This window comes from Mustela erminea, chromosome 3 (assembly GCF_009829155.1).
Source record: "Mustela erminea isolate mMusErm1 chromosome 3, mMusErm1.Pri, whole genome shotgun sequence".
In the NCBI taxonomy this organism is placed as follows: domain Eukaryota; kingdom Metazoa; phylum Chordata; class Mammalia; order Carnivora; family Mustelidae; genus Mustela; species Mustela erminea.
The window spans coordinates 123,251,503-123,276,745 of NC_045616.1; the positions used below are offsets into that span (position 1 = coordinate 123,251,503).

General features: G+C 40.2%; 1 protein-coding gene across 8 annotated transcripts in view; it reads left to right on the top strand.

Moving 5' to 3' along the window:
- Window positions 1–7,908: 7,908 nt before the first annotated feature.
- CSNK1A1 (casein kinase 1 alpha 1) overlaps window positions 7,909–25,243 on the top strand; it is a 43,802-nt gene continuing 26,467 nt past the window's right edge. For 3 of the 8 annotated variants that reach the window (XR_004284174.1, XR_004284175.1, XM_032337358.1), the window contains exons 1-2: window positions 7,909–8,584; window positions 9,211–9,317. Coding sequence is in view for 4 of the 8 variants with exons in the window: in XM_032337358.1 (XP_032193249.1) it covers window positions 8,462–8,584; window positions 9,211–9,317 (230 nt within the window). In the remaining 4 variants the exon portion in view is untranslated. The remainder of the gene's footprint in view (window positions 8,585–9,210; window positions 9,318–25,243) is intronic. The other 5 variants (XM_032337361.1, XM_032337360.1, XR_004284176.1 and 2 more) reach the window with 3 other exon arrangements.

The window sequence follows — 25,243 nt, forward strand, 5'->3', positions numbered from 1 at the left end:
GGAACTTGAGGGAAACTCGGGCATTTCATCTTTTCCAAGTCCTGCCCTTGGTATGGTTTCCGATGAGGACATGGAACATCAGTGATTTGAATTTCCTCCCTGTCAGGACGCATCCCTGGCATTTAAATATGTCACTGCAGAACGTTCATTGCAGACAAATGAGTTACAGCCTCAGGCATTATTTCAAAGCAATTAGGGGAGGAAGGGGTGGGACTAGTGGAAACAGTATTTTAAGAAGACAGGAAACAAGCTTTGCTTGATTTTCACTGTTGAATCTTATTCCTTGCCAAGAATAAGACTGTGTTGAAGAGTAAAATCATTTCATGATTTCCTTCTATGAGAATCTAAGTAAGGATATTTTCAGGTCCAAAAAAAAAAAACAAAAAACAAAAAACCCCACCCCAAAACCCCAGCACCTACAGAGGTCACTTACTGAGGCCCTTCCCCCACCACTAGTGAGAGCTATACCTAAAACTAAGATTCAATTTTTGCCTTTCTTAAATGCTTTAAAAAGAAGATTATTTCCCAGTGAAACAAGATGGCACCGGTGAGTGAAACAAACCATCTCAGGAAACAAATTTAGGATTGCTGGAAGGAGGGATGCGGAAGCTGGGTGAAGGACATTGGGAGGGTAGATGCTATGGTGAGTGCTGTGAATTGTGTAAGACTGATGTATCACAGACCTGTACCCCTGAAACAAAAAATACATTATGTGTTAATAAAAAAATTAAAAATTTAAAAATTAAAATTAAAAAAAAATTTTTTTTATTTAAAAAGAAATTGAAAAAACAAAAAAGATTATTTCCCAGTCTCTGATTTGGGAGCCTCCTCTAATTTCCATCCATGTATCTATAGCTATGTCTCATTGTTAGAGAATCTGATTTTCCTGACATGTGTTAAGGAGCATTGGTAAGGACCTACCCATCCAAATTTTATGCATTATCTGAATTTTAAAAAGCTTTAAAAGAAAAAGAACAAGCAAATTTCCTTCTGCTTTAAAGTATAGGAGTCATTTCAGTAAATAGCACAATACATTTAAAGCTAGGAAGAGCCTTGGAATCTGACTTTTCTTTTAAAAAGATTATAACATTGAATAAATAAATAAAATCTTAAAAAAAAAAAGGGACGCCTGGATGGCTCAGTTGGTTAAGCCACTGCCTTCAGCTCAGGTCACGATCCCAGAGTCCTGGGATCCAGTCCTGCCTCTGGCTCCTTGTTCAGCAGGGAGCCTGTTTCTCTCTCAACCTCTGCCTGCCACTCTGCCTGCTTGTGCTCTTTCTCTCTCTCAATCTGACAAATAAATAAATAAATAAAATCTTAAAAAAAAAAAAAAAGATTATAACATTGAAGCCTAGGAAAATATTTAAGGTAGAGTCACAACTAAAATTAAGATTTCTCTGACTGGGGCGCCTGGGTGGCTCAGTGGGTTAAGCCGCTGCCCTCGGCTCAGGACATGATCTCAGGGTCCTGGGATCGAGTCCCGTGTCGGGCTCTCTGCTCAGCAGGGAGCCTGCTTCCTCCCCTCTCTCTCTCTGCCTGCCTCTCTGCCTACTTGTGATCTCTCTCTGTCAAATAAATAAAATCTTTAAAAAAAAAAAAAAAGATTTCTCTGACTACATAGGTCAGGATACTTTACCTCATATCATTTAACCTAGTCCTTAAAAACCCTACTCTGTTTTCTCCTCTCCCACCCCAACTACTTTTTGAGAATAAAATTAATTTCCATTACTCTATTATTGTTTCCATGGGCTTTTGCTTAAAGTTAGGGAAACTTCCGGGTTCTCTACTACTCTAAATGTAGATGGCAACGATTTAGCTACATAGATGAAGAAGGACACATTTTCATTTAACCAGTTATACTGAAATGCCTAACTTAAGCATTTAAAAGGTATCTGTAGTAAATTCCAGATTAATCTAAGTTTTAGAACACTGATGAGTTGAATTCTTCCCCATCTCTAAGACCTTGCACACTTATTTTTGTGGGAATACTTGAGCTCATGCAAAATATGAGAGATGTGAAAACATATGAGATTATTCTGTTTTTCCTATTTGGTCAACTCCAGTCTTGATTTTGAGAGGCCTTTGACCTCATTCTCTCTTACTGGAAACTAATCTTTCCCTCACTTCAACCAAATCTAAATATCTGTACAATACAATTGCTTCACTAATGGCCAACAAATGTGTCTTGTTAGCTATGTCCATAATAGGACCATTTTCAATTGTATGAGCACATCCTTGTAAACCACAGACTTGCAAAATTCTTGACATTTTGTAATGGGTAGGGAAGGGAGCGAGAGCTGCAATGAAAAGATATATTCTAATTAAATTTATTAAGTTTTATGACAACAGGTGGTCAGAAAAGAAAACCTAACAGCCTTTTAAGGACGATTGAAAAAAATTAAGATTGAAATTTGTAAAGATAAATATAAGAAATCAGAGAATAGCTCATGATTATGAGTTTCATCATCACAAACTGTACCAAGACAGACAATTTTATGATATAAGGGGTCTTAAGACTCCCCATAGCATTTCTAGAAATATATCATAACCAATTAATTTTAGATGTGAGCAAGGATTTAGCTACACAAATATTCATTAAAGCATTATTTATACTAGCAGACGTTGGGAAGTAACCAGAAAACTCAACTGGGATTGGACAAATGTTGGTCCATCAATACAATACGTATTTTTAAGTTTATATTAAAAATTATTCTTTGGGGGAACCTGGGTGGCTCAGTCGGTTAAGTGTCCAGACACTCAGATCTCAGGGTTGTCAGTTTAAACCTCATGTTGGACTCCACCCTGGCTGGGTATGAGCCTACTTAAGAAATAGTGATAAATAAATAAATAAAAATGAGTCTTTGGAATATTATTTATTTATATGTGTTAAAAAACAAAATTCAACCCAGTAAATGAAGATCTAATTGGCTTTATTAAATGACTCATGAATTGGGCGACATCTCATCTCGCAAGCAGAGGGCAGCTCCTGCAGTTGTACAAAATGGAAGGCTTTTATAGGAACAAGGGTGGGGCAAGAAAATTACAAGCAGAAGAAAAGAAAGGATTGTTTCAGAAGGGATCACCTTCCTTGAGTGGGTAGGGCAAGGGGTCTTAGTATACAGATTACCTCATTACCTCACCTTCCTTTGGGAGATAGAGGAGGTCTAAGAGACAGTTTATCTCCTTAGTGGTGATCAGAAAATTCCTGACTGACCGGTTCAGACTTAATTTCTGAGGGAGGTTGAAACTACAATTAGATTAGGTATTAAGCCCTGGTTTACCGACTTGGGGACTTAACTCAAGAGAGGCTATTCTGAGTCTGTGGTTTTCCTTTTAATCTATGGAATTGTGTCCAACAATTTATTAAGTGGGGGGAAAAAAAAAGAAAACAGGTTGCAAAACTGAATGTGCATTATGACTACTTGTAAATTTTAAGAAATAAAATTAAATATATGTATATACATATTTGATATATATACATACACCTAACACACACATACAATATGCATAGAAAAGACTGGATATTTATACACAGCAAAATGTTAACATTTGGTGATTATCTCTTAAGAGATTTTTGGATTTTTTTTTATGATTTATCTAAACTTTCTAAGTTTTTCAAATGAATATCTGTCACTTATTAAAGTTTTTTGTGGCGCCTGGGTGTCTCAGTTGGTTGAGTCTGCCTTTGGCTTGGGTCATGATCCCAGGGTCTTGGGATCCATTTCCACATTGGGCTCCTTGCTCAGTGGGGGGCCTGTTTCTCCTGCCTCTGTCCCTCTCCCCGCTTGTCTGTGTGTGTGCGTGCACGCCCTCTTTCTCTCAAGTAAATATATAAAATCCTTATAAAGTTTTAAATTTTTAAAGTTGTTTTTTTTTTTTAAGATTTTATTTATTTATTTATTTATTTATTTATTTGACAGACAGCGAGACGGAGAGAGCACAAGCAGGGGGAGCAGCAAGGGGAGAGGGAGAAGCAGGCTCTCCACTGAGCAGGGAGCAGATATGGGGTTTGATCCCCGGACCCTGGGATCACGACCTGAGCCGAAGGCAGACTTTTACTGACTGAGGCACCCAAGCGCCCCTATTTATTTATTTAGAGAGCACCCGTAGGGGTAGAGGCAGAGGGAGAATGAGAGAGGGACAGAGACAGAGACAGAGAATGAATCCTCACTAGGCTCCAAGCTCAGCACAAAGCCTGATATGGGCCCTATTTCATGAAGCTGAGATCATGACCTGATCTGCAATCAAGAGTCAGAGGTTTAACTAAATAAAGGTGCCCCAAATATTTGTCACTTAGAAGAAAAAGAACAAAGTCATTGGGTAGCATATGATGGAACTTACAGAATCTTGAAGTCACATGGGTGAAAAGCATAAATAAGTTCAAAGAATGAAATTAATTGAAATAAACTTATGGCTAATGACTCCATTGAAAGTAAGAAATGTTCACAGCCTGCTTCAAATGTGGCTGAAGTAGCTATGGTAGGTAGCTATCATAGACAGCTACTTCATAGGTATCATAGGGGCAGCAACCCCTTTTTATAAAACCTCATGAACAGAGCAGAGGGAGAAAAGAGGAATTGAGACAAGAAAGGGACACAGAAATTGCTGTCACTATCAAAGACTGGAAAAGAGACTAAATGAATTATCACTCTGATCCAACAGGACATTTCTGATGGTCTTGTTTTAAAGTACTCCTCTCACTCACTCATCTGATCCTGATTGTGCACAAAGCAATAAAACAATGGAACACCACCTAAGAACCTAAGACAGTATTTGACATCTTCTAAGACATTCTATTTTTTTCTATTTATTTGTCCCAAACAACTCTGAGATGGGCAGACCATCCTTGTTTTCATTTTCCTCCTTACAGCCTTTGTCTATAATTGTTGTGCTTGTCTTTATTATCTTACTCAAAATGCACTCTGGTTACCAGTGATCTTTCCTTGGGTAAATACTGTGGCTTTACAAAAATGTTTTCAATTCATCTTGACCTATCTATGAACATGGAAGTAATCACTAAGGTGTGATTACCCCAGTCTCCATTCTACTCCTTTTTCTAATTCCTTTGGTTACAGGTTGGGGTTCTAGTTCTTTTCTTGCCACGAAGACCGGTGTGATCTTGGACGAGCCTCTTGTGTCCTAGTGGACACAACTGTTATGTGTGAAGCCACTCTGTACATTGCAAAGCACTTCAAAATATAATCATTGAAGCAGATGATCTCTAAGTTTCCCTCAAGGTCTAAAATTTTTAGTCTATATTTTTGGTTATATTTTTAGTGAATTCATGTGATCCAAGAATTGCATTTTGGCACATTTTAGAAGACTCCTTCCATTACACCAAAGCTGCTGCTGATTCAATAAGTACAGAATGATTTGTAACTTTAATAGTAACACCAAAAACAGGTACTTCTTCAATTGCTGAAGTTGAAAATTACCAGAAATGATGCATGATTTTAAGGAAAAGGCTGTGTTATAGTCTGTGCCTAAAAACTTTATTTTCTATGTTAACCACCCTTCAACATTTGCCCTTCTAAAATCTGACAAATTTAAATTTTTTTTTTTTGGACAAATTTTAAATCTTAACACAGAGGCAACCGAAATCAAATTTGAAAAGGGTATGACTACTCATACAGCATTTTGCTGGATATTGTCAGTGTTGGAATAGTGACTACACCAGGCAGGAAACAAATGAGGAGGCTCACCACATATATACATAGAATCATCATCAAATCTCAGAGGTGGAAGGGCTTCTAAAAGTCATTTAGACTGGTGGGTCCCAGAGGGTTTGATTTCAAAAGCTTATAAAAGTTCAAAACAAACAGCAACACAAAAAGGAGGGCAAACATAAAAATGTCAGTTTATAATTTGACAAATAAGTATACCAACAAAAGAATAAAATAACCATCTATCATCAGCGCCATTTTATAAAAAAGGTTGCTTTAATGACATGTGTAGGACGATAAACTCTCAGAATAAAGTATGACTTGAAATTAAATAAATGAAGGTGCACCTGCGTAGCTCAGTCTTAAGCATCTGCCTTTTGCTGGTCATGATCCTGGGACTGAGTTCCAGGTCCAGCTCTCTTCTCACTGGGGTGCCTGCTTCTCCCTCTGCCCCCCGCCCCCGTACGCTCAATCTCTCTCTCTCTCTTTGTCCCCGTCAAATAAATAAAATCTAAAAAAAAAAAAAATTAAATGAAAAAAATGCATTATACGGCTCATAGTTTTCTAATATCTTTATGGAAAACTGTTAGACTTGGCCCATCTCTGTACACATACCTTTGGGAATCCCTAATCTAGTGCATTCTATGCACACCTCTACCCCCCACCCCATCCTATCTCCCACAATGGAGCAACTGTATCCTCACTACACCAAAAAAATCCCTTTAAATGTGTACTCCACCCACTGTGGGGAACTCCTCAAGCTTTGTAGTCCATTAAATTTTGGAGTCTGGTAGAAAATCAGCATAAGAGCTGCTATCCCTGGGAACTTCAAGATGCTTACACTTGGCTTTTTTTTTTAAGACCAGACTCTAACAGCAGAGAATTTTAAGTAAGCCAAACGTGCCTAAGAGTCACTAAACAAAAATGTCTTAACAGTGCTGATTTGGGAGTCAGGCAGCCTGGGTTTCGGTAGTGCATCAAAACTCCATTCTAAACCTTAGGGGATCTGTTTTCACATTCAACACATTTGGATTAGAGCTTTATGAATTAGAAGTATTTAAATCGGCATTAGAGTAGCAGGGAGGAATTTCAGTTATCTCTCAGGATGAACTCCACTAATGACTCGATCAGCTTTCAAAGTTGCAGTTAAGTCTACATTTTTTTCCACTTCCATTTTAATGAAATTATTTTGAGAGATTCCGTTTAAATTTTTACAACCGAGGTTTGATTCATTCACCGAGGTTTGATTCATATTACAGACGACAGCATCAACTACAGAGCTTTCTTTTGTTATCATTACTACCAGGCCGTTTCCTCAGGTCAAATTTTGTAAACCCAAATGTGGTCAAGATTTGATTTTTTAATCGATTTTTAGTAAAAAAAAGGAAAAAAAATTACTGTATAAAGGTTAACAGTAACTTTTAACGTTTACTGCTTCAAACGTTATCAATTTTATTAATAGTTTTTTCCATCCTGTTTTTTGTATCAGTACTGCAGTTTTCAACATGACCAAGATATATTATAGAGGTTTTTTTGGGAGGGGTGGGGTGGGTGGGAATAATTTCTACTATGGCTTTTTCAGGGTTGTAAATTTTATTCTGTTGAGACATCTGCTACTAAAATAATGAATAGGGCATTGGGGGTTTTTTCCCCCTTGGGGACCAAATTTATCAGTGGAGCAACAACACAAAGGCATAAGATAATTCCTGCTTCCCTCTTTCCGGTAAAACGATTCTCCAACAGTCTGTGGAGCGCAGAATCCTAATGCTGAAGACTTCATCAACTGCTCTCCGCTAAAACCGGGAGCCAAGACTAAACCGAGCCCGGCCAGGGATGCTTTTCTCTTCCTCTCCACTAGAGGCGATAGCCTCTCGCAAAACAAAATTGGGCTGGAACAGGCTGGTCTGAGGGAGTGGCCCAGAAAAAGATCAAAGGTTAAAAATCGCCTTAAACAAAGAGCAAAGGTCAAAACTCCCAAGGAAGCCAGAAGTTCCCATCCTCCACGAAGAATGAAGGTTACTCCTCCCTAACACGCTCTCGGGGCCCGAGGACGCGCGGCCTTTCAGAGACCAGGCGGGTCGGACGTGACTAACAGGTAGCTGGATCCAAACAGCCAACAACCGGAAGTGGAAGTGAGCCCCGGGGGGGGGGGGGGAGAAGAGGCCACCTCACGCCTGCGCAATCAGCAGGTTTGAAGTACGCATGCGTGTTTGGGCGGTGACGGGGTGACGCTCGGAGCGTGGGCCGTGACTCTCACGGATCCGGTTCCGCCCTCCCTCTCGTTGCCGACCCTCCGGGTCTAGCGCCCGAGATCCCTTTCCCAGAGTGCTCTGCGCCGTGAAGAAGCGGCTCCCGGGGACTAGGGGCATTTTGTGTTGGCTGGAGCCGGAGTAACAAGATGGCGGCGTCGGCGGAGTGACAGGGGTCCCTCCGGGCGGGAGCCGGCGGCAGTGGTGGCAGCGGTATCGCCGCCCTAAACCACCGCGCCCCTTTTCCAGCCCGCGACGTCGCCGTAAAAGCGAGCCAGCGGCGGCCGCCCAGAAACAAGTGGCCCAGGCTGGTAACCGCGAGAACCCCCTCAAACAAACTGCGGCCTGGCGAAAAGAAGCCTGAGTGAGCGGCGGTGATCAGGTTCCCCTCGGCCAATTCTGGGCCTTGTAACGCCTTGAAAGAGCCACCGTTTTCCGTTTCCTGCCGCCCTCCTCCGCAGCCTTGTTCCGCGGACGAGCCCCAGAGGCCTCCGTCCCCCCCTCAGAGGTGTCGGGGCTTGGCCCCAGCCTCCATCTTCATCTCTCAGGATGGCGAGCAGCAGCGGCTCCAAGGCCGAATTCATTGTCGGAGGGAAATATAAACTGGTACGGAAGATCGGGTCTGGCTCCTTCGGGGACATTTACCTGGCGATCAACATTACCAACGGCGAGGTAATTACCCGGGGTGGGGTTCACGACCACGCTGCGCCAGTCCTCACCCCCCACCCCAACCCTCGAGTGCTCGGGCTTTTCCCCATCACACGCACGTACTGGGGAGGGGAGTCCAGAGAGAGGGAGCCAGTTTTCTTGGCTTTAGGAGCCTCCCCCGCTCTCTTTCCCTAAAAGGCAAAGAACCCGACAGAAGGGTTGGGAGAACCCATGAAGTTTCCCAGCTTGTTAAAAATGGATCTTAGTCGAACTTTTTAAGGTGTCGTTTAAGGTGAGATCGGCAAAATTGTATTTCTCTAATCCCCATGTTTCCCTACTGTATGGATTTATTTCATTGGGGTTCTTGATTTCGATCGTCAGTTTCCTTCAAAATCTCTCATTACGTTTTCTGGATGAATCATTTTTCTGCACCTTGGAGGACGTGCCGATTTCGTCACTACCCCCTGAAGAGGCCTTTGAGGCTAGTTGCCTCGTTTTATAATTACAAAGAGAGCTTTCTCTTCTGAGCCTCTTATTTTTTCTCCTAGTCTCGAGTTTGAGCTTTGCTAATGTCTCCCCTCCTCCCAAGTGACATTGAATCATTGAATCCTTAGGGATGTTGATGCCATCATCCCCTTTCTTCCCTGCAGGAAGTGGCAGTGAAGCTAGAATCTCAGAAGGCCAGGCATCCCCAGTTGCTGTACGAGAGCAAACTCTATAAGATTCTTCAAGGTGGGGTGGGCATCCCCCACATACGGTAAGAACTCGTGAGCACACAGGCGGTGCACTTAGGGAAGTAGGGCATGGGGGAAATGGGTAGAGGCAAGCAATAGCACCAGCTGAATCCGGGCCTTGTTATCTGAGTTCCCTGGGTTTACTAGCGCTGGTGGTTTCCTGAGAACCGAAAGACACCACAGTCACTGAGTCAATTTTTAGTTTGGCAACTTCGTTTAGAATTTCAGTTGGTTACACTCTGCTCCATGTAGCTTCCGTCATTCTTCTCGAGGCTTTCATTTGTAGTTAAGTATGCGGGTCATCTTTGATCTCTGCGCGGCAGGGTTGTCTGCTGCTTTCTTTATGCCGGCACCTCTGATGTTCTTAGATTTATCCAGTGAAGTGGATTTGAAGGTGCCAAGTGACCGGGTTCGGCCAGTTCGGGTTGCTATTGGAGCTGGCTTGGGAAATGGCTGCTCTTTTGTTGTGTTTTTGTTCCAACATGTCTTCCTCCTCCGCTTAGAAAATGGCGGAACGACGTGACTCAACCGCATATTCCTGCCCTTTTCTAGGCTTGGGTTCACAAGTTACTCTTCCTTGATTGGCCCTTTAGCAGCTCTGAGTGGATTAAACCTTTGAAAAGCCAAGAATAAAGGTGCGGGCGGCGGTGGGGTTCAAGGAAAGAGATGGCATAATGACAGTCTGTTGGTGATCTCTGCAGCAGATGCGACGTGAAATTGTTAAATTATACTATGCAAAATCCCTCAGAGTCCATTTAAAAGTGTTAATTATTCTTTCTTGAAGGGTAATGTTGGCTGCATTTCAGCTTGTGTACTAAATTTCTGTGAGTAATGGAAGAGGCAGTTTGACCACTACTGTGTTGAAATTGACTCAAATCTTATGTATTAAAAAGATTAATCACGTAACCACAGTGTGATAAGTAACTTTAACCTGTTGAGTTACTTGTTCAGTAACTCCTCACCTCGGGGAAACTGTGGCCTTTTGGGGGGATGGGATATTGGTGAAGGCAAACAGCAGTAGTAATCAGGATAAAAGATGACCACATAAAAACATTGTGGTTTGTTAAATGGTTAACTTTAAAGATTGTTAGTTTGACTTTGAGATTAGAGAGCATCTTCTTTGAATAGGGGCTAAAATGTACTGTAAAGCCAAGCAGTTTTTCAACACACAAAAATAACATTTGTAAAAAAGAACCAGAGACAGTTAAGAATTAAGTGGAGCAATAGTTATATCTCTATCTGCTTGAGTTTATGTTTCTAAATCTTGCGTATATTAATTCAGATGTGGAAACAACCAGAGTACAGTGCTGATAGATATTTTTAATGGAGAAGTTGAATGATAAAATATTCTATTGGTTGTAAGTGAAAAATTATTTAGAAGAAACTTGCAGGTTTATTTTGTAAGGTAAATTAATGGGAAATCCAAGATGATGGGAGATTTTAAATGATTACTATCCCTCTATCCCAGCCCCCAAAAAGCTGCTGGGAAGAATGAATGTCGTTCTGGGAGAATGAAAAAATTGTCATTCTGGGAGAATGAAAAAAATTTTTAAAGAATGGAAGTCTTACTAAAATGTCTAGCTTTTTATTCCTTCAAAGTAAAAAGTCCATTGCATTAGCCAGAAATTAAAATGTCTTGTCTTTTGCCTTTAAACATATCTCTCCACCTCGGCCCTCATTAATTTGCTTTCCATCACTAGTTTTTCCTAGAATTACACATAAATACAGTATACAGTATGAGGTAGTTTGTGTCTGACTTCTCTCACATAATGCTCTTGAAATTCATCCATGTTGGGAAGTTTTAGAAATTTCACAAATCATGTTGAATTTAATGTATTAGAAATAATTTTCAAAAAGCATTAAAGCATCTGGCATTTTCAGTGCTAAACCTTTTATCTGGTAGCTTTTATTTAAAGGCAGTGCTGATACAGAACATCAAGAGCTGTAGTTAATACACTGAATAAACATGAATAAATGAAAATAACTTGTGAGCAAAATAATAGGCATCTATAATAAGATGTTGAGTGCAGAGAGAGTTGTAGTTATAAACTGTGGGTGGAGCTAAGGAGAGATTAACCTGGCTTTCAGAGTAATGCTTCCTGGGAGAGGAAATGGGTTTTCAGGATCAGGCTCTAAGGAAGAAAGCTTGGTTGAACTGGTTGGGGAGGGCAGGCAGGAATACAGTGTGGCTTCCTGGAGTAGTCTCTAATGCAAAAGGTAATAATTGCATGAGGGTGGGGAAAGAGTAAATTTGCTTTAGGAGTGGTAGAGTATGGTACACAGAAACAGTAGTGGTTCATTGGTTGTAAAGTGTGAGAACTGTTTTTCTCCTGAAGTGAAAGGGTAGGAAGGACTTTACATAAGCATTTTTTATTTGGGTGGCAACGTCATCTTGTCCCCTCAGTTTGTTCTCCACTATTTCCACATCACATCTATATAGCATACAGGTAAATATTTATTTGGTAAATACTGGACTAAGTTGACTTTAGTTTATCGAGATTAAATGAAGCAGTCATGTGTTATTCATTGTTTTAGATGGATATAAATATAAAAATTTTAAATTTGAGGTGTCTGGCTGTCTAAGTTGGTAGAGTATATCGCTCTTGATCCTGGGGTCATGAGTTCAAGCCCTGTGTTGGGTGTAGAAATGACTTGTAAAAAACAATTTGGATTTTGCTGCAATTACACTTAACTCCATCTTCTCCCCTGCACCCCGCAGTCCCTTGAATTTACTAAGGTACTTTGGGATATCCTAAAACAAGAGCTGAAGATGACCTGCCGGCGCAGCCTCCCTAATGTTTTCTTGGCAAGGGATCTGTTGTTACGCAGAAGCATGACACTCAGTGTATAAGGAGCCAAGTAAGGGTGGTGTTCAGACTCCATATTTTTAGGAAACTGAGGACATTGTTTAGTTAAGAAACTGAAATCGTCAATTAACTTCTGGAAGCTCATTAAAAATCTCTGTTTCTGTTACAACCTTCTCTATCTTCGTCGTGCTCAGTTTGAATTGAATTAATGTGATCTCTAAAGAAGCATTTATGATAGCAAGCTCTAGATCTATCATATGGTATTGACAATGAACTTGGGTCAGTTAGTCCGTCAACAGTTCTTTGGGCCTATCAGTTAGTTTGCTGATCTGTTAAATGCAAAAAGGATTTTACCATGTTACCAATTTTCTAATTCTTACGGAGTAGGAAAGAAGAACTGGACAGAAAGGTTTAAAGTTTCCTACTCTTCTAGAAAAAGTTTTGCATACTGAGCTTTTGGATAGGGTTTTATTTGAACAGAGTTCACTACTTAAGTCACTGGCCTAGTTGATCTCAGAACTTCTGGCTCTGAAATTTTGAGACTTCTTTTTGGATGATAGTAGCTAGAAAGCATTTCATCACAGTTCAATGTTAGGTCTAGATCTTACTTTTAAATCTTACATTTTAGTACAGAGACCTCTCTCAAGACTCTAAAAAATGCCATCTGCATCAGATAAAGTTACCAGTTACCATTTAGAAGGAAGTAAATTAATGGAATATATTTTTATAGGGAAATGAATAAAGAAGATGGGAGGGGGAATGGAAGAATTGCTGCCTTCTTTTCAACCACTTTTTGCCTTTTCAGTGTCAAGTATTATAGAAAATATTTATAAAGAACTAGTTAACCCTTTTCAGTGTTAAAAGCAGCTTAAATTTTAATATTAGCTTTTTGGCACTGAGCATATATCTTGCAGATAAGTTATAATGCTTTTATCAGAGAACAAAGATGACATCTGCACTGGATATGTATTTATTACAGATCACTGAGTCCATGAGAAATGTGATTCTTAACTCGGAGTAACTGAATCCCTATAGATATGCTATATGTAGGGTATATATATCTATACACAATATATTACAGGTGCTTTATATTGGCATGTAATGGATTTCTAGTTACTGAATAATGTAACGATGCTTAAGTAGCATTCGTGAGCTAAATGAATCCTGAATAAAGCCTAGTATCTCACAAATTAGAATTCTTTCTCTGAAGGATTACTAGAGTCTCCTAACTGCTCATTTTCTCAGCCATTTTCTGAGCCATTTTCACCTTTCCGTCAAAGTCAGCATGCCTGCTCATATACCCCACACCTTTTTTATTTGATGCTACAGAGCCATGCTATGCCTCCTTCACTTAAAGGCATTTGGCCTCATTCAGAGAAAATGAAAAACTCTTCTGTAAATGTAAGTAACTTGTTTGTATTATTAATTGGATGCTTGTAAGTTTTTCAGTAAGTTTGTTTTTTAAAAAGATACATTTCTTTTAGAGAGAGAGCAGCAGGGAGGGGCAGAGGGAGAGAATCCCCATTATACCCCTGTGGAGTGGGAAGCTCAATGTGAGGCTCAGTCTCACAACCTCAAAAGCCATGACCCTAGCTGAAACCAAGAATTGGACACTTAACTGACTGAGCTACCCAGGTGCCTCCCTCTAATAGTTCTCAAAATATAAGTGAATACCTAGTTAAAATGAAGGGTTTTGTTACTGTTTTTGTTTCCAAAGCAATCCGAGGTGGCTCTTGAAATTTAAATGACCAGTAATCACATAACATGGGCTAATGCATGTTTTAATGCTTTTTTAATGAGATATAATTTATTTATAGTGAAATGCATAGCTTTCATTGTGCCATTAGGTGAGTTTTGACAAATGTCAAATGTATACACTGGTATAGGTCACACTCTCTACTGAGATAAAGAATGTTTCATTTTTTGAAAATAATCCATTGTAAACTGCATTTTGTGGCAAGATAGGGTTTTTTTTTTTTTAAAGTTGGTCTTTTGGATCATATTACATGGTTTTGTTTTTTGTTTTTTTTTCTGGATGTGATATTGATTTATTCGTATACAAGACTGTAGGTTAATGTTTCTATCTCCATGAAGTACTCTCTACGACTTGTCTAATAAAATAATCAGGTGGGGGTGGTGAACAATGAGTTGCAGTTGAGATCTTTGCCTCATTTTCCCTTGTAGAACAGGGATACTGCCTTTTCCTTTTCTGAAAGTCCTCGGTGGGGTATGTTTTATGGGGACTTTGGAGGTGTTGTACAAAAAAGATTTAGCTGGAGAGTACATTCTGATCCTCAGTATAATAGGAAATGGTAGGAGCATTGTATTAGAGTCGAGTTAAGGATCCGCCTGCCATGTCATCTAGATTTCAACCTAGAATGGAATTTGAAATTTGTAATGTCAGCTTTTATTTAGAAAATGGATTCTTAAGATCATAAGGTCTTGGGAAATTTTTTTTTAAGCTTTTATCTATTTATTTATTTGACAAAGATAACCCAAGCAGGGGGGAACGGGAGAGGAGAAAGAAGCTAGTACCCCACAGAGCAGGGATCCGAAGGAACCTGACCTGGGACTCAATTCCAGAACCATAACCCGAGCCAAAGGCAGACGCTTCACCAACTGAGCCACTAAGCGCCCCTTAAGTTTTTGTTTTTGTTTTTTAATGCATTATATAAATTGATGAAATCGGGGCCGCTGGATGGCTCAGTTGGTGAAGCATCTGCCTTTGACTCATGTGATGATCTTGGGGTCCTGGGATCAAGGCCTGCATCAGGCTCTCTACTTGCTCAGCTGAGAATCTGCCTCTCCCTCTCTGCTGTGCTCTCCCCTGCTTTCTGTCAAATCTTTTTTTTTTTTTTTTTTATTCTATTTATCTATTAGAGAAAGTGCTTGCACAAGCAGGGGGAGCAGCAGGCAGAGGGAGAGGGAAGAGCAGGCTCCCCTACTCAGCCTGAGCAGGGTTCCTAACTCGGGGCTGCATCCCAGGAGCCTGGGATCATGACCTGAGCTGAAGGCAGACACTTAACTGACTGAGCCACCTGGGCACCCTGGTGTTCCCATTTTTGAACCTCTGTAATATTAATACATTGTATCCCTCTGTGAATAAGATTAACTTCTACTCTTCAAACAAAAGCTCAGATGTTCAAAAGTATCTTAGAAACTTTGTACAGTACCTCCTATGGTACTTTCTAAAGGATAAGCAAATATTTCGTTTATTCAGTCAACAAACTTATATGAGTGTGCCTGTTACGTGTCAGGCATAGTTAAGATACTGGTCATATTTCAGTGAACAGAAAAAATTTTGTGAGACTTTTAATTCTTTTGAGCAGATGCCATGCATTTGGCAGGTAGTTGTGAATTGGTCTCTTTTGCTGAAAATTAGGAGGAAACATGTATAAATCTCAGACAGTGTGAGGACATGTTTCCTTAACATCAGAGGGATGAGTATAAGCCCTAAACAGTATCTTGAACCATCTGGAGAATGCTTTGATTGGTCAGGTTAGTGGGACCCTCATTAGGGTTCCCTGTAATCATACTTAGCATTTCTCAAACATTAACAATGCATAATAATTACCTACAGAGCTGTAGCACTTACTTGCAGTTTCACGCACATAGTAGGTTCGGTAAGTGTTGAATCAGAGATTGGAGAAACAGATTTTGGGAAAAGGTTGTGGGGTTTTTTGTTTTGTTTGTTTGTTTGGCTTTTTTTTTTTTTTTTTTTTAAAGATTCTGTTTTTGGGACACCTGGGTGGCTCAGTCAGTTAAGCAGCTGTTCAGGTGTCAAGTCCCACATGGGACTCCTTGTTCAGCGGGGAGCCTGCTTCCCCCTCTGCCTGCCACTCCACCCTGCTTGTGCACACACATGTTCTATCTCTCTCTGGCAAATAAATAAAATCTTTTAAAAAAAAGAGAGAGATTTTGTTTTTAAGTAGTCTTTGTACCCATTGTGGGCCTCATACTCGCAACCTTGGGATCAAGAGTCTCATACTCTGTTCTGACTGAGCTAGCCAGATATCCCTGGAAAAGGATTTTTTTTAAAACAGCTTTAATGAGATAGTTGACATACATAAATTGTCACCTATTCAAAATGTACAGTTCATTGGTTTTTAGTGTGTGTTCAGAGTTGTGCAGTCATCACCATAATCTGGTTTTACAGTATTTATTAGCTGGTAAACAAGAAAATAAAGTGATCTTGTTTTACTATGTCTCAAACATGCTGGCTTTTTGTAAGTTTGTTGTGAATACCAAACTTCAGGCAAACTAACTCCCATCCACCTCTCTACCTGGCCATCTTCCATTTTATACTTTCAAGAATTAACCATGCTTCTTCATCAGAAAAACTTTCCTTAATGATTCTGTCTAAAAGATGGATTGGGTTGCCATAATTTGGACCTTCTCAGAACCAGTCTCTCCTCCTTACTTCTGTTTTGTTTGTTTTTAAGTAGGCACCATGCCCAGTCTGGAAGCCCAGTGTGGGGCTTGAATACAAGACCTGAGATTGAGACCTGAGCTGAGATCGAGTTGGCCGTGGGGCATCTGGGTGGCTCAGTCATTAAGCATCTGCCTTCAGCTCATGATCCCAGGGTCCTGGCTGGGATTGAGGCACACCCCCTCCCCCCCCAACACACACACCATTGGGCTCCCTGCTTGGTGGGAGCCTCTCCCTCTCCCACTCTCCTAGCTTGTGTTCCCTCTCTCACTATATCTCTCTCTGTCAAATAAATCTTTTTTTTTTTTTTTTTAAGATTTTATTTATTTGACAGGTCACAAGTAGAGAGGCAGGCGGGGGCGGGGGAGGCATGGGGAGCAGGCTCCCTGCTGAGCAGAGCCCATTGTGGGGCTCCATCCCAGGACCCTGAGATCAAGACCTGAGCCAAAGGCAGAGGCTTAACCCACTGAGCCACCCAGGTGCCCCAAATAAATAAAATCAAAAAAGGAAAAAGAGTTAGCCGCTTAACCAATGAGCCACCTAGGCGCCCGCATCATGTGTTATTTACTTGGATGCAAGTAAGCTTGTAAGCTGTGAGAGCAAAAATTACAAAGTTTTATCTTGTCAGGTACTATAAATACTGAATGGATCAATAATAGTAGCTTTAGTACTGGATAGTGGTATGTCCATATATAAAGCACAGTTTTTGGTTTTGTGTTTTTATAATGTTTGGGGTTAAGGAATGGTTACATATCTTTAAAGGCAAAGGGCAAGGCACAAGGAGGCTAAGGAGCTTGAAAATGTTACAGCATTAATTCAAGGCTGTATTGTGATCAAAGGATTAGTAGTAGTGGTTTTGGAGGATTGGGATGAAGAAGGAAAACAAATACCTTAGTTAATGTTAGTATTGATGAATAAAACACACATCTGATGCCCAACTTTCAGATCTTACTCTGTGGTCTCTTCACCTTAAAAATTAGTTTTGAGGGGTGCCTGGGTGGCTCAGTGGGTTAAGCCTTTGCCTTCGGCTCAGGTCATGATCTCAGGGTCTGGGATCCAGCCCCACATTGGGCTCTCTGCTCAGTGGGAAGCCTGCTTCCCCCTCTCCCTCTGCCTGCCTCTCTGCCTACTTGTGACTGTCAAATAAATTTAAAAAAAAAATTAGTTTTGAGGATGGGGGATAAGTGATGGGGTTTAGAGAGTATACTTAACCATGAAGAGCAGTGTATAGAATTGGTGAATCATACATTGTACACCTGAACCTAATACAACACAGTATGTTAACTGACTGGAATTGAAATTAAAAACTTAAAAAACAAAAGATGTCTCGCAACAGGGATTTATTTATTTAATTAAGATTTTATTTATTTATTTGACAGAGAACGAGATCGGAAGTAGCAGAGAGGCAGGCAGAGAGAGGGGGAAGCAGGCTCCCTGCTGAGCAGAGAGCCCGAAGGAAGTAGGGCTCAGATCCCAGGCAGAGGCTTTAACCCACTGAGCCGCCCAGGCACCCCTCAAAGCAGGGATTATTAACCTGGTAGGGATATCCCCCATTCTAACCTCACAAGGAGGGATAGGAAGAAAATTACATCTTTTTTTTTTCCTTTTTTTAAGATATTATTTATTTGACAGAGCACAAGCAGTGGGAGAGGTAGGCGCGGAAGAGGGAAAAGCTGAGCAGGGAGCCTGATGCAGGGCCCAATCCCAGGGTTATGGAATCGTGACCTGGGTTGAAGGCAGACTCTTAACTGACTGAAGCCACCCAGGCACCCCTACACTTATCTTCATGAACTTCTAACTGAATCTAGTAAGATCGTCCCAGACTAGGATGGTTCGTTGTATGGCTTTTAGACTTTTATGGTGCTGTGAAAGTGGTATGTATTCAGTAGAAACAATGCTTTGAGTTCTGATCTTTCCCCAGGCTAGCAGCGTGTGGTATGACACTCGTGATATTGCTGGGCAGCAGTCGGGAGGCAGCTCCTGGTCAGTCAGGTGATCATGAGGGTAAACACCTGGTGTATTTACAACCATTTTACCCCCATACAACCATTCTGGGTGTTTTTTTTTTTTTTTTTTCCTTTCAGTACTGTGTTTAATAAATTGCATGAATTACTGAACACTTTATTATAAAATAGGCTTTGTGTTAGAAGATTTTGCCCAACTGTTGTCCAATTTATGTGTTCTTAAGTACATTTAAGGTAGGCGAGGCTAAGTAATGACGTTCAGTATATGCCGTGTATTAAATACATTTTTGTCTTAGATATTTTCATTTAGGATGGGTTTAACAGAATATAACCCCATTGTAAATTGAGGAAAATCTGTATATGTATTATAAATGTTGGGTGCCTGGGTGGCTCAGTTGGTTAGGCAACTGCCTTCGGCTCAGGTCATGATCCTGGAGTCCCCGGATGGAGTCCCCTGCCGGGCTCCTGGCTCCATGGGGAGTCTGCTTCTCCCTCTGACCTTTTCCCCTCTCACACTTGATCCTGAGCACTCTCTCTTAAATAAATAAAATCTTAATAAATAAATAAATGTAGGCAGGAAATCTCCACTAGTTTAGCAGTACCTGTAATTTTTGTCACCACTAGAAATCACAGATATTTCCATAGCACATTATTGTTGCAGATATCTCAGAATATTGTTTACACTCATAATTTTTATAATTAATAGTCCTAATTAGATCTGCCCTTATATCTCATTAATAATGAACATGTACTTTACTGTATCAAAATTAAGTAATCTTAGTGTGGCTGAATTTCCCTATAATTGTTCTCTTTTATAATGCTATGTATTTTATTTTTTGCATATAAAATATTCTGAGAAGGAATCTGTAGGTTTTATTGGACTAACAAAGATGTGAGATCTATGGTAATCTTTCTGAAAAGATTCAGAAATACTAGTATAGGAGTACTGTACCTCGACTCCCCAAATTGTTCAGACCAGTTCTTTGTTGTGACTAACTACATTTGATGCAAGTTTGGTCACTCACTTGGTAGATTTCCAGTATTTATTTTCTTTTCCCTTCCTAGCCTTGTTTAAGTCTCAGTTACTGATATGCTCACTAATGCTCTCCCCAGGCATGTGAGATTGTAAAGATGGGAAAATCAGCCAGTTAAAAAAGGTCGAACAGTTTGAAGAAAGATTTAAAGGTAAATTAAAAGATGGGATAAATACATCTAAAATTTCTTGGTATCATATTTAACATCATTATTACTTTGATTGCCATCCCTACAGCTCAAACTGGTCTTTTCTCGGTTTTGCTTCATCTCTCAAACAGTTGTCAGTATGGAGAAATCAGTCTGATCTGTGCTTATGTTTATAGTTCTAGGTATTCCACAGTGTCTGTTGATTAAACCTGATCCTCTACTTCCTTAGAATAGCCAGATAGCATTGAAGAATCTCAAACCATTTCAGAGGATTTCTATAAATCCAAAGGATTATGGATAAAAATTTATGTGTTACTGACCTTTGAAAATCTGAAGTGTGTTTTTGGCTTATTTAAAAATTTTTTTTTTATTTATTTGACAGAGAGTGATCACAAGTAGGCAGAAAGGCAGGCGGGGGTGGGGGGGAAACGCAGGCTCCCCACCAAGCAGAGAGCCTGATTCGGGGCTCGATCCCAGGACCCTGGGATCATGACCTGAGCTGAAGGCAGAGGCCCAACCCACTGAGCCACCCAGGCACCCCTTTTAATTTTTTTTTTAATTAGGCTTCATGCTGATTGTGGAGCCCATTGCGGGGCTTGAACTTAACAATGCTGAGATCAAGAGTTGGATGCATAACTGATTGAGCCATTCAGATGCCCCTGAATTGTATTTTATTTTATTTTTAAAGATTTTATTTATTTATTTGACAGGCAGAGATTACAAGTAGGCTGAGAGGCAGGCAGAGAGAGAGGAGGAGGAAGCAGGCTCCCTGCTGAGCAGAGAGCCAGACGTGGGGCTTGATCCCAGGACCCTGGGATCATGACCTGAGCTGAAGGCAGAGGCTTTAACCCACTGAGCCACCCAGGCACCCCCTGAATTGTATTTTAAATGTGATGTTGCAAGAGAAGGAAATAAATAGATGCTCTTAAATTTTTGATGACAGGCGAAATCAAGTTTCAGTTACTAAGTTCTAGGTACCTTGTATTCAGAGTAAAATGGAGACCACAAATCTAAGGAGCAGTTATGAGCAAGGAAAGTTACGGAGAATGAGAGTTAACACAGCAGTCTTGTTTATTAATAATTAATAGAAAACCAAGAGGTACCCCATATTTAGTCCTGTGTCTAGTTCTCTTTGAAAAGGGCTGAAGATTTACAATGAATCAGAATGTACTTGAAGCTGTCTTGCATTGTTGGTTGTTTTCGTAATGAATGCCATTAATAACATGGAGCTTCATAAGTACTGACAATTTTAGGTTAGAGGTTATAGTGCTAAAGACTCAAGTTGTTAGATTTCTGAGGCTTCCAGAAGTAATCAGATGACTGCAGTACCAGAAGGATGTGAGACTCAAGTATTTAAATTGAGAGTAGAGGGTTTTTTTTGTGGTTGAGAGTGGCCTTCTGTTCAAGTCTGGTAATTTAGGGGGTGGGGGCGGGTGGTGGTGGGGATCAGCTAGATTGTACTAGACCAGATCTTATTTTCTACCTCATGAAAAGGAACATAAAGATTGGATGATGATGATGGCTTGGCATGAAAGAAAGTTTGAGAGATGGTGTCTTGAGAATGGAGATGCTGTTAGACCTCTGATTCAGTGTTCCTTCTTTTTAGTTGTTCAGTGAAGACTGACATTAATGACCTAAAGATGGGAAGATAAGCGCACAGGTGTGCCTGTTAAGAATATCACTTGTAAACTTCTATAATTACTTGGCCAGTTTAAATCAAAGATGAGTAGGTGCTTCCTGATGATTTTATACTTCAAGTACTGAGTGGTTTTGTTGTCCTTGTTTCGTTTTCCTTGTGTGCTAAATCAAGCGCTCCCCAGGCTTTTAGAGCCTCTAATCTGGCTTTTTATTCTTTAATTCAGCAAATGTTACTGAGTATTTCTCGCAAGTAAGACATTGTTCTGGATGCTGGGAATATGGAGTTGTGAATGAGACAAATACAATGGCTGCCCATGTTGTATTAGTGAGGACTCTCCAGAGAAACAGAACCAATGGGTGATACATAGATAAGCAGAAAGAGATTTATTATGAGGCATTGGCTTACACCTGTGGAGGCAGAGAAGTCTAGTTTGAGGTGTGCAAGCTGGAGGCCTAGAAAAACCAGTGTTGTAGTTTTGGTCCCAAGCCTAAAGGCCTGAGAACTGTAAACATAGATAACTGAGGGCGGAAGGTGGATGTCTCAGCTCTAGCAGACGAATTTTTCCTTCCTCTGCTTTTTAGTTTTATTTCCTTTTGTTCTGTTCAAGTCCTCCACTTGGTGGTAGGTTATCCTCTTTACTTAGTCTTTCACTCAAGTGCTAATCTTGATTCAAAGACTCAGGAGGATTCAAAGATTCAGATCTCTGGAGACATCTTCACAGACACCCCCCAAAAATGTCCTATCCTATCCCAACATGTCCCAAAAAATGTCCAGCTATCCTATCCCGACATCCCTTACTTAGCCCAGGCAAAAGATTAACTAACCATCACACCTATCAAACTGACTGTGAGTGGAGGACCTACATTAATTAAACAAGTCTTCTGTTATTATTATCCTAGTCATAGAGATGGAAAACATATTTAAATGCTTTAATCTGAACTGCATACTTATTTATTTGAGAGGGTGAGAAAGCATGAGCACAGGGAGCAGCATGAGAGGGAGAAGCAAGCTCCTAGCTGAGCTCAATCCCAGTACCCTGAGATCATGACCTGAGCAGAAGGCAGATGCTTAACCGACTAAACTACCCAGGTCCCCTGAACTGCATATTTATGATAATTATACTAATTTATGGTTCTTGGAAGCCCTTAGGTCTCATAGTAGTACTTAAAATATTTCATTCATTTTATTTCATTTCTAAAGGTTTTTTTTTTTTTTAATTTCCATAAAGAGATATGAGGGGAAAAATCCCTAACATCAGATCTCCAACTATAACACTTAAAAAAAAAAAAAAAAAGATTTATTTACTTGAGAGGGAGCGTGTGAGAGGACTAGTGGAAGAGGGAGAAGGGGAGAGAATCTCAAGCACTCTTCTGAGCATGGAGCTGGAAGCAGGGCTCAGTCTACCATATATAGCTTATTTCACAGGTCACAGCCTGAGCCAGAACCGAGGTTTGGCCACTCAACTGACAGTGCCACCCCGCACCCCTCCAGCCGTGACACTTCTAATTGGTCACTATGTCATTCTCTTCATTCTCCCACTCCCCCATTTCTACAATGCGTATTGCTAATCTTAAAAATGTTGATTGAATTATATTATGTCCCCCACCACACTCTACTGATAGTTCACCAGTTATTTAAAGAACTTAAAGCTTTTGAGCTTGGCTTTCAAGAGTCTATAATAAAGCCTTGAATTATAAGTCACCTTGACTTTCCTCTTAATAAGAGCCTGGAGTTTATTCTTGCCCCTGCCTAGCATGCCCCTTGACTACTTCCTTTTCAGAGTATTATCCCTTTGTCAAGATCTGACTGGTGATAGACCATTTTTACAAGGGTTCTTTGGATAAATATAATTACTGTTGATCTTTTGGTTTTCTGAATTCTCTTAGCACTTTCTGTCAGGCCCTCTTATATTCTCCTTTTCATGTGTCTTAATTTTTTAACTAGGTTTAGTTTGGATATGGGTTTAGAGGAAGGGAAATAAGAGCAAAGAGGTGGACCTTGCCTTTTTTAGCATCCTCTTTAGAACTTAAGGTAGCTTTCTTAATGCTTTAAGTAATGACAGTTATATAAATTTCAAACTCATTCTTTGGCCTTCGACTTTGATTGGTCAGGCAACTCTAGGTCTGAAAGCGTTCATTTAAAACAAGTAAATGGGGGTGCCTGGGTGGCTTAGTGGGTTAAGCCCCTGCCTTCAGCTTGGGTCGTAATCTCACAGTCCTGGGATAGAGTCTCGAATCAGGCTCTCTGCTCAGCAGGGGGCCTGCTTCCCTCCCTCTCTCTGCTTGCCTGTCTGCCTGTTTGTGATCTCTCCTACCTGCTTGTGATATCTCTGTCAAATAAATAAAATTTTAAAAAATAAATAAAACAAGTAAATGGAAAATGAGACTCTTGTACTTTTTTTTTTTTTTTTTTTACTTTCGTCCATTAAATTACTTGGTTTTTCTGCTTGTTTTGAAACTTTGTAAGAATAAGGTCCGAATCAAACCAGAGTTCGTTCTTTAATTGCATAGATTTTTGAGTACCTACATTGTGTATGTACATCACTTTATCATATTCTAGCAACAACATACACCCTACATTAAAAACGTCTAAAGATAATATCTGAGTTTTTGTATTGGTTGGTTTCAGATTGTATGCAGACTTAAATGATCTGAGAGAATCAGGTTAGTGTTTGCTTGCTCATTACCCAGGTTCTTTGAAGACAATTTGAAACCAATAGTAAGGTCTGACCTAGGTATGGAGACAGAAACACCACAAGATGACAGCACCCACATATTGTATTGTCAGGGGGTTTGATTGTGTATACAAGTAGCAGTCAGTGGCTGTGGGAAGTCAGAAATGGAGCAGTGTGGAACAGGCTACTTGAGGATGCTTTTTTTGGTGTCTGGGTGTTAGGACTTTGGGGTTGAAAGTAGAGAGTTAGAAGCTCATTTAGAATAAGAGTAGAAAACACAGAGGTGAGGGTAGAAACTGAATAAGTAGGATTTGGATGAGTTATAGACTGTTCTTGGCTCCTAAGCTGTGTGTAATAATGTCTGGATGAGTTAGAGAGGTGGAAAGCACAGATGGGAGGGTTGTGGGTTAACTTTAGAGAAATAAGCTATATATTCCTTGAGACCAAAAGGAAGTATGAAAGATAGAAACACACCTGTCACTTAGGTTTGAGTTTCGGTACCAGTCTCTGTACAACAGGAAGACCTAATTCAGAAATACATGGTTTTTCTGTGGAGAAAATGCGTTTGAACATTCCTATTTTAGCTGCCTTTTATGGACTGCTTATTATTATTACTATTTTTTTGACGTTGAGAATAGCAGATATGTCTTACACACTTAATGCAAGTAAGGAGGAAAATGCCCAGTAACTTTAGCGTTTCTGAACTTCTGAAATTTTAACAGAATATTCTGTTAAAAGCTAATTTTGCAGATGACTTCTCAGAGTTCTTTATGAAGTCCCATGTAATCGCATGAAGAAAGGAAATAGGAATTTTTGCCTTTTACATTTCAGGTTGGTAATTGTGTTAGATGGATGATTGTAAAATTTACTCAACTGTTTTAGTTTTCTTAGTGAGCTATCCAGTGGAAATCTGTCATGGAGAGATGAAATGTGGTCTAAGGAGAGTTGGTTTTTGCTTTCCCCTTTTACCTTTATCTTTTTGTACCTTCTCACTGCCTTAGCTCTTTCTGGATTTGGTGGTGATGTTTTGTTTTGTTTTTGATGCAGAAAAATGGTTTATTAAAGCACAGGGACAGGACCCTTGGGCAGAAAGAGCTGCTGCCTGGATTTGGTGTTCTTGTATGGAATATTTCTTTTTCTTTAAAACCTAGATAAATTGGGGACACCTGGGTGGCTCAGCCATTGACCATCAGGGTCCTGGGATCAAGCCCCTAGTGGGGCTCCCTGCTCAGTGGGAAGCCTGCTTCTCCCTCT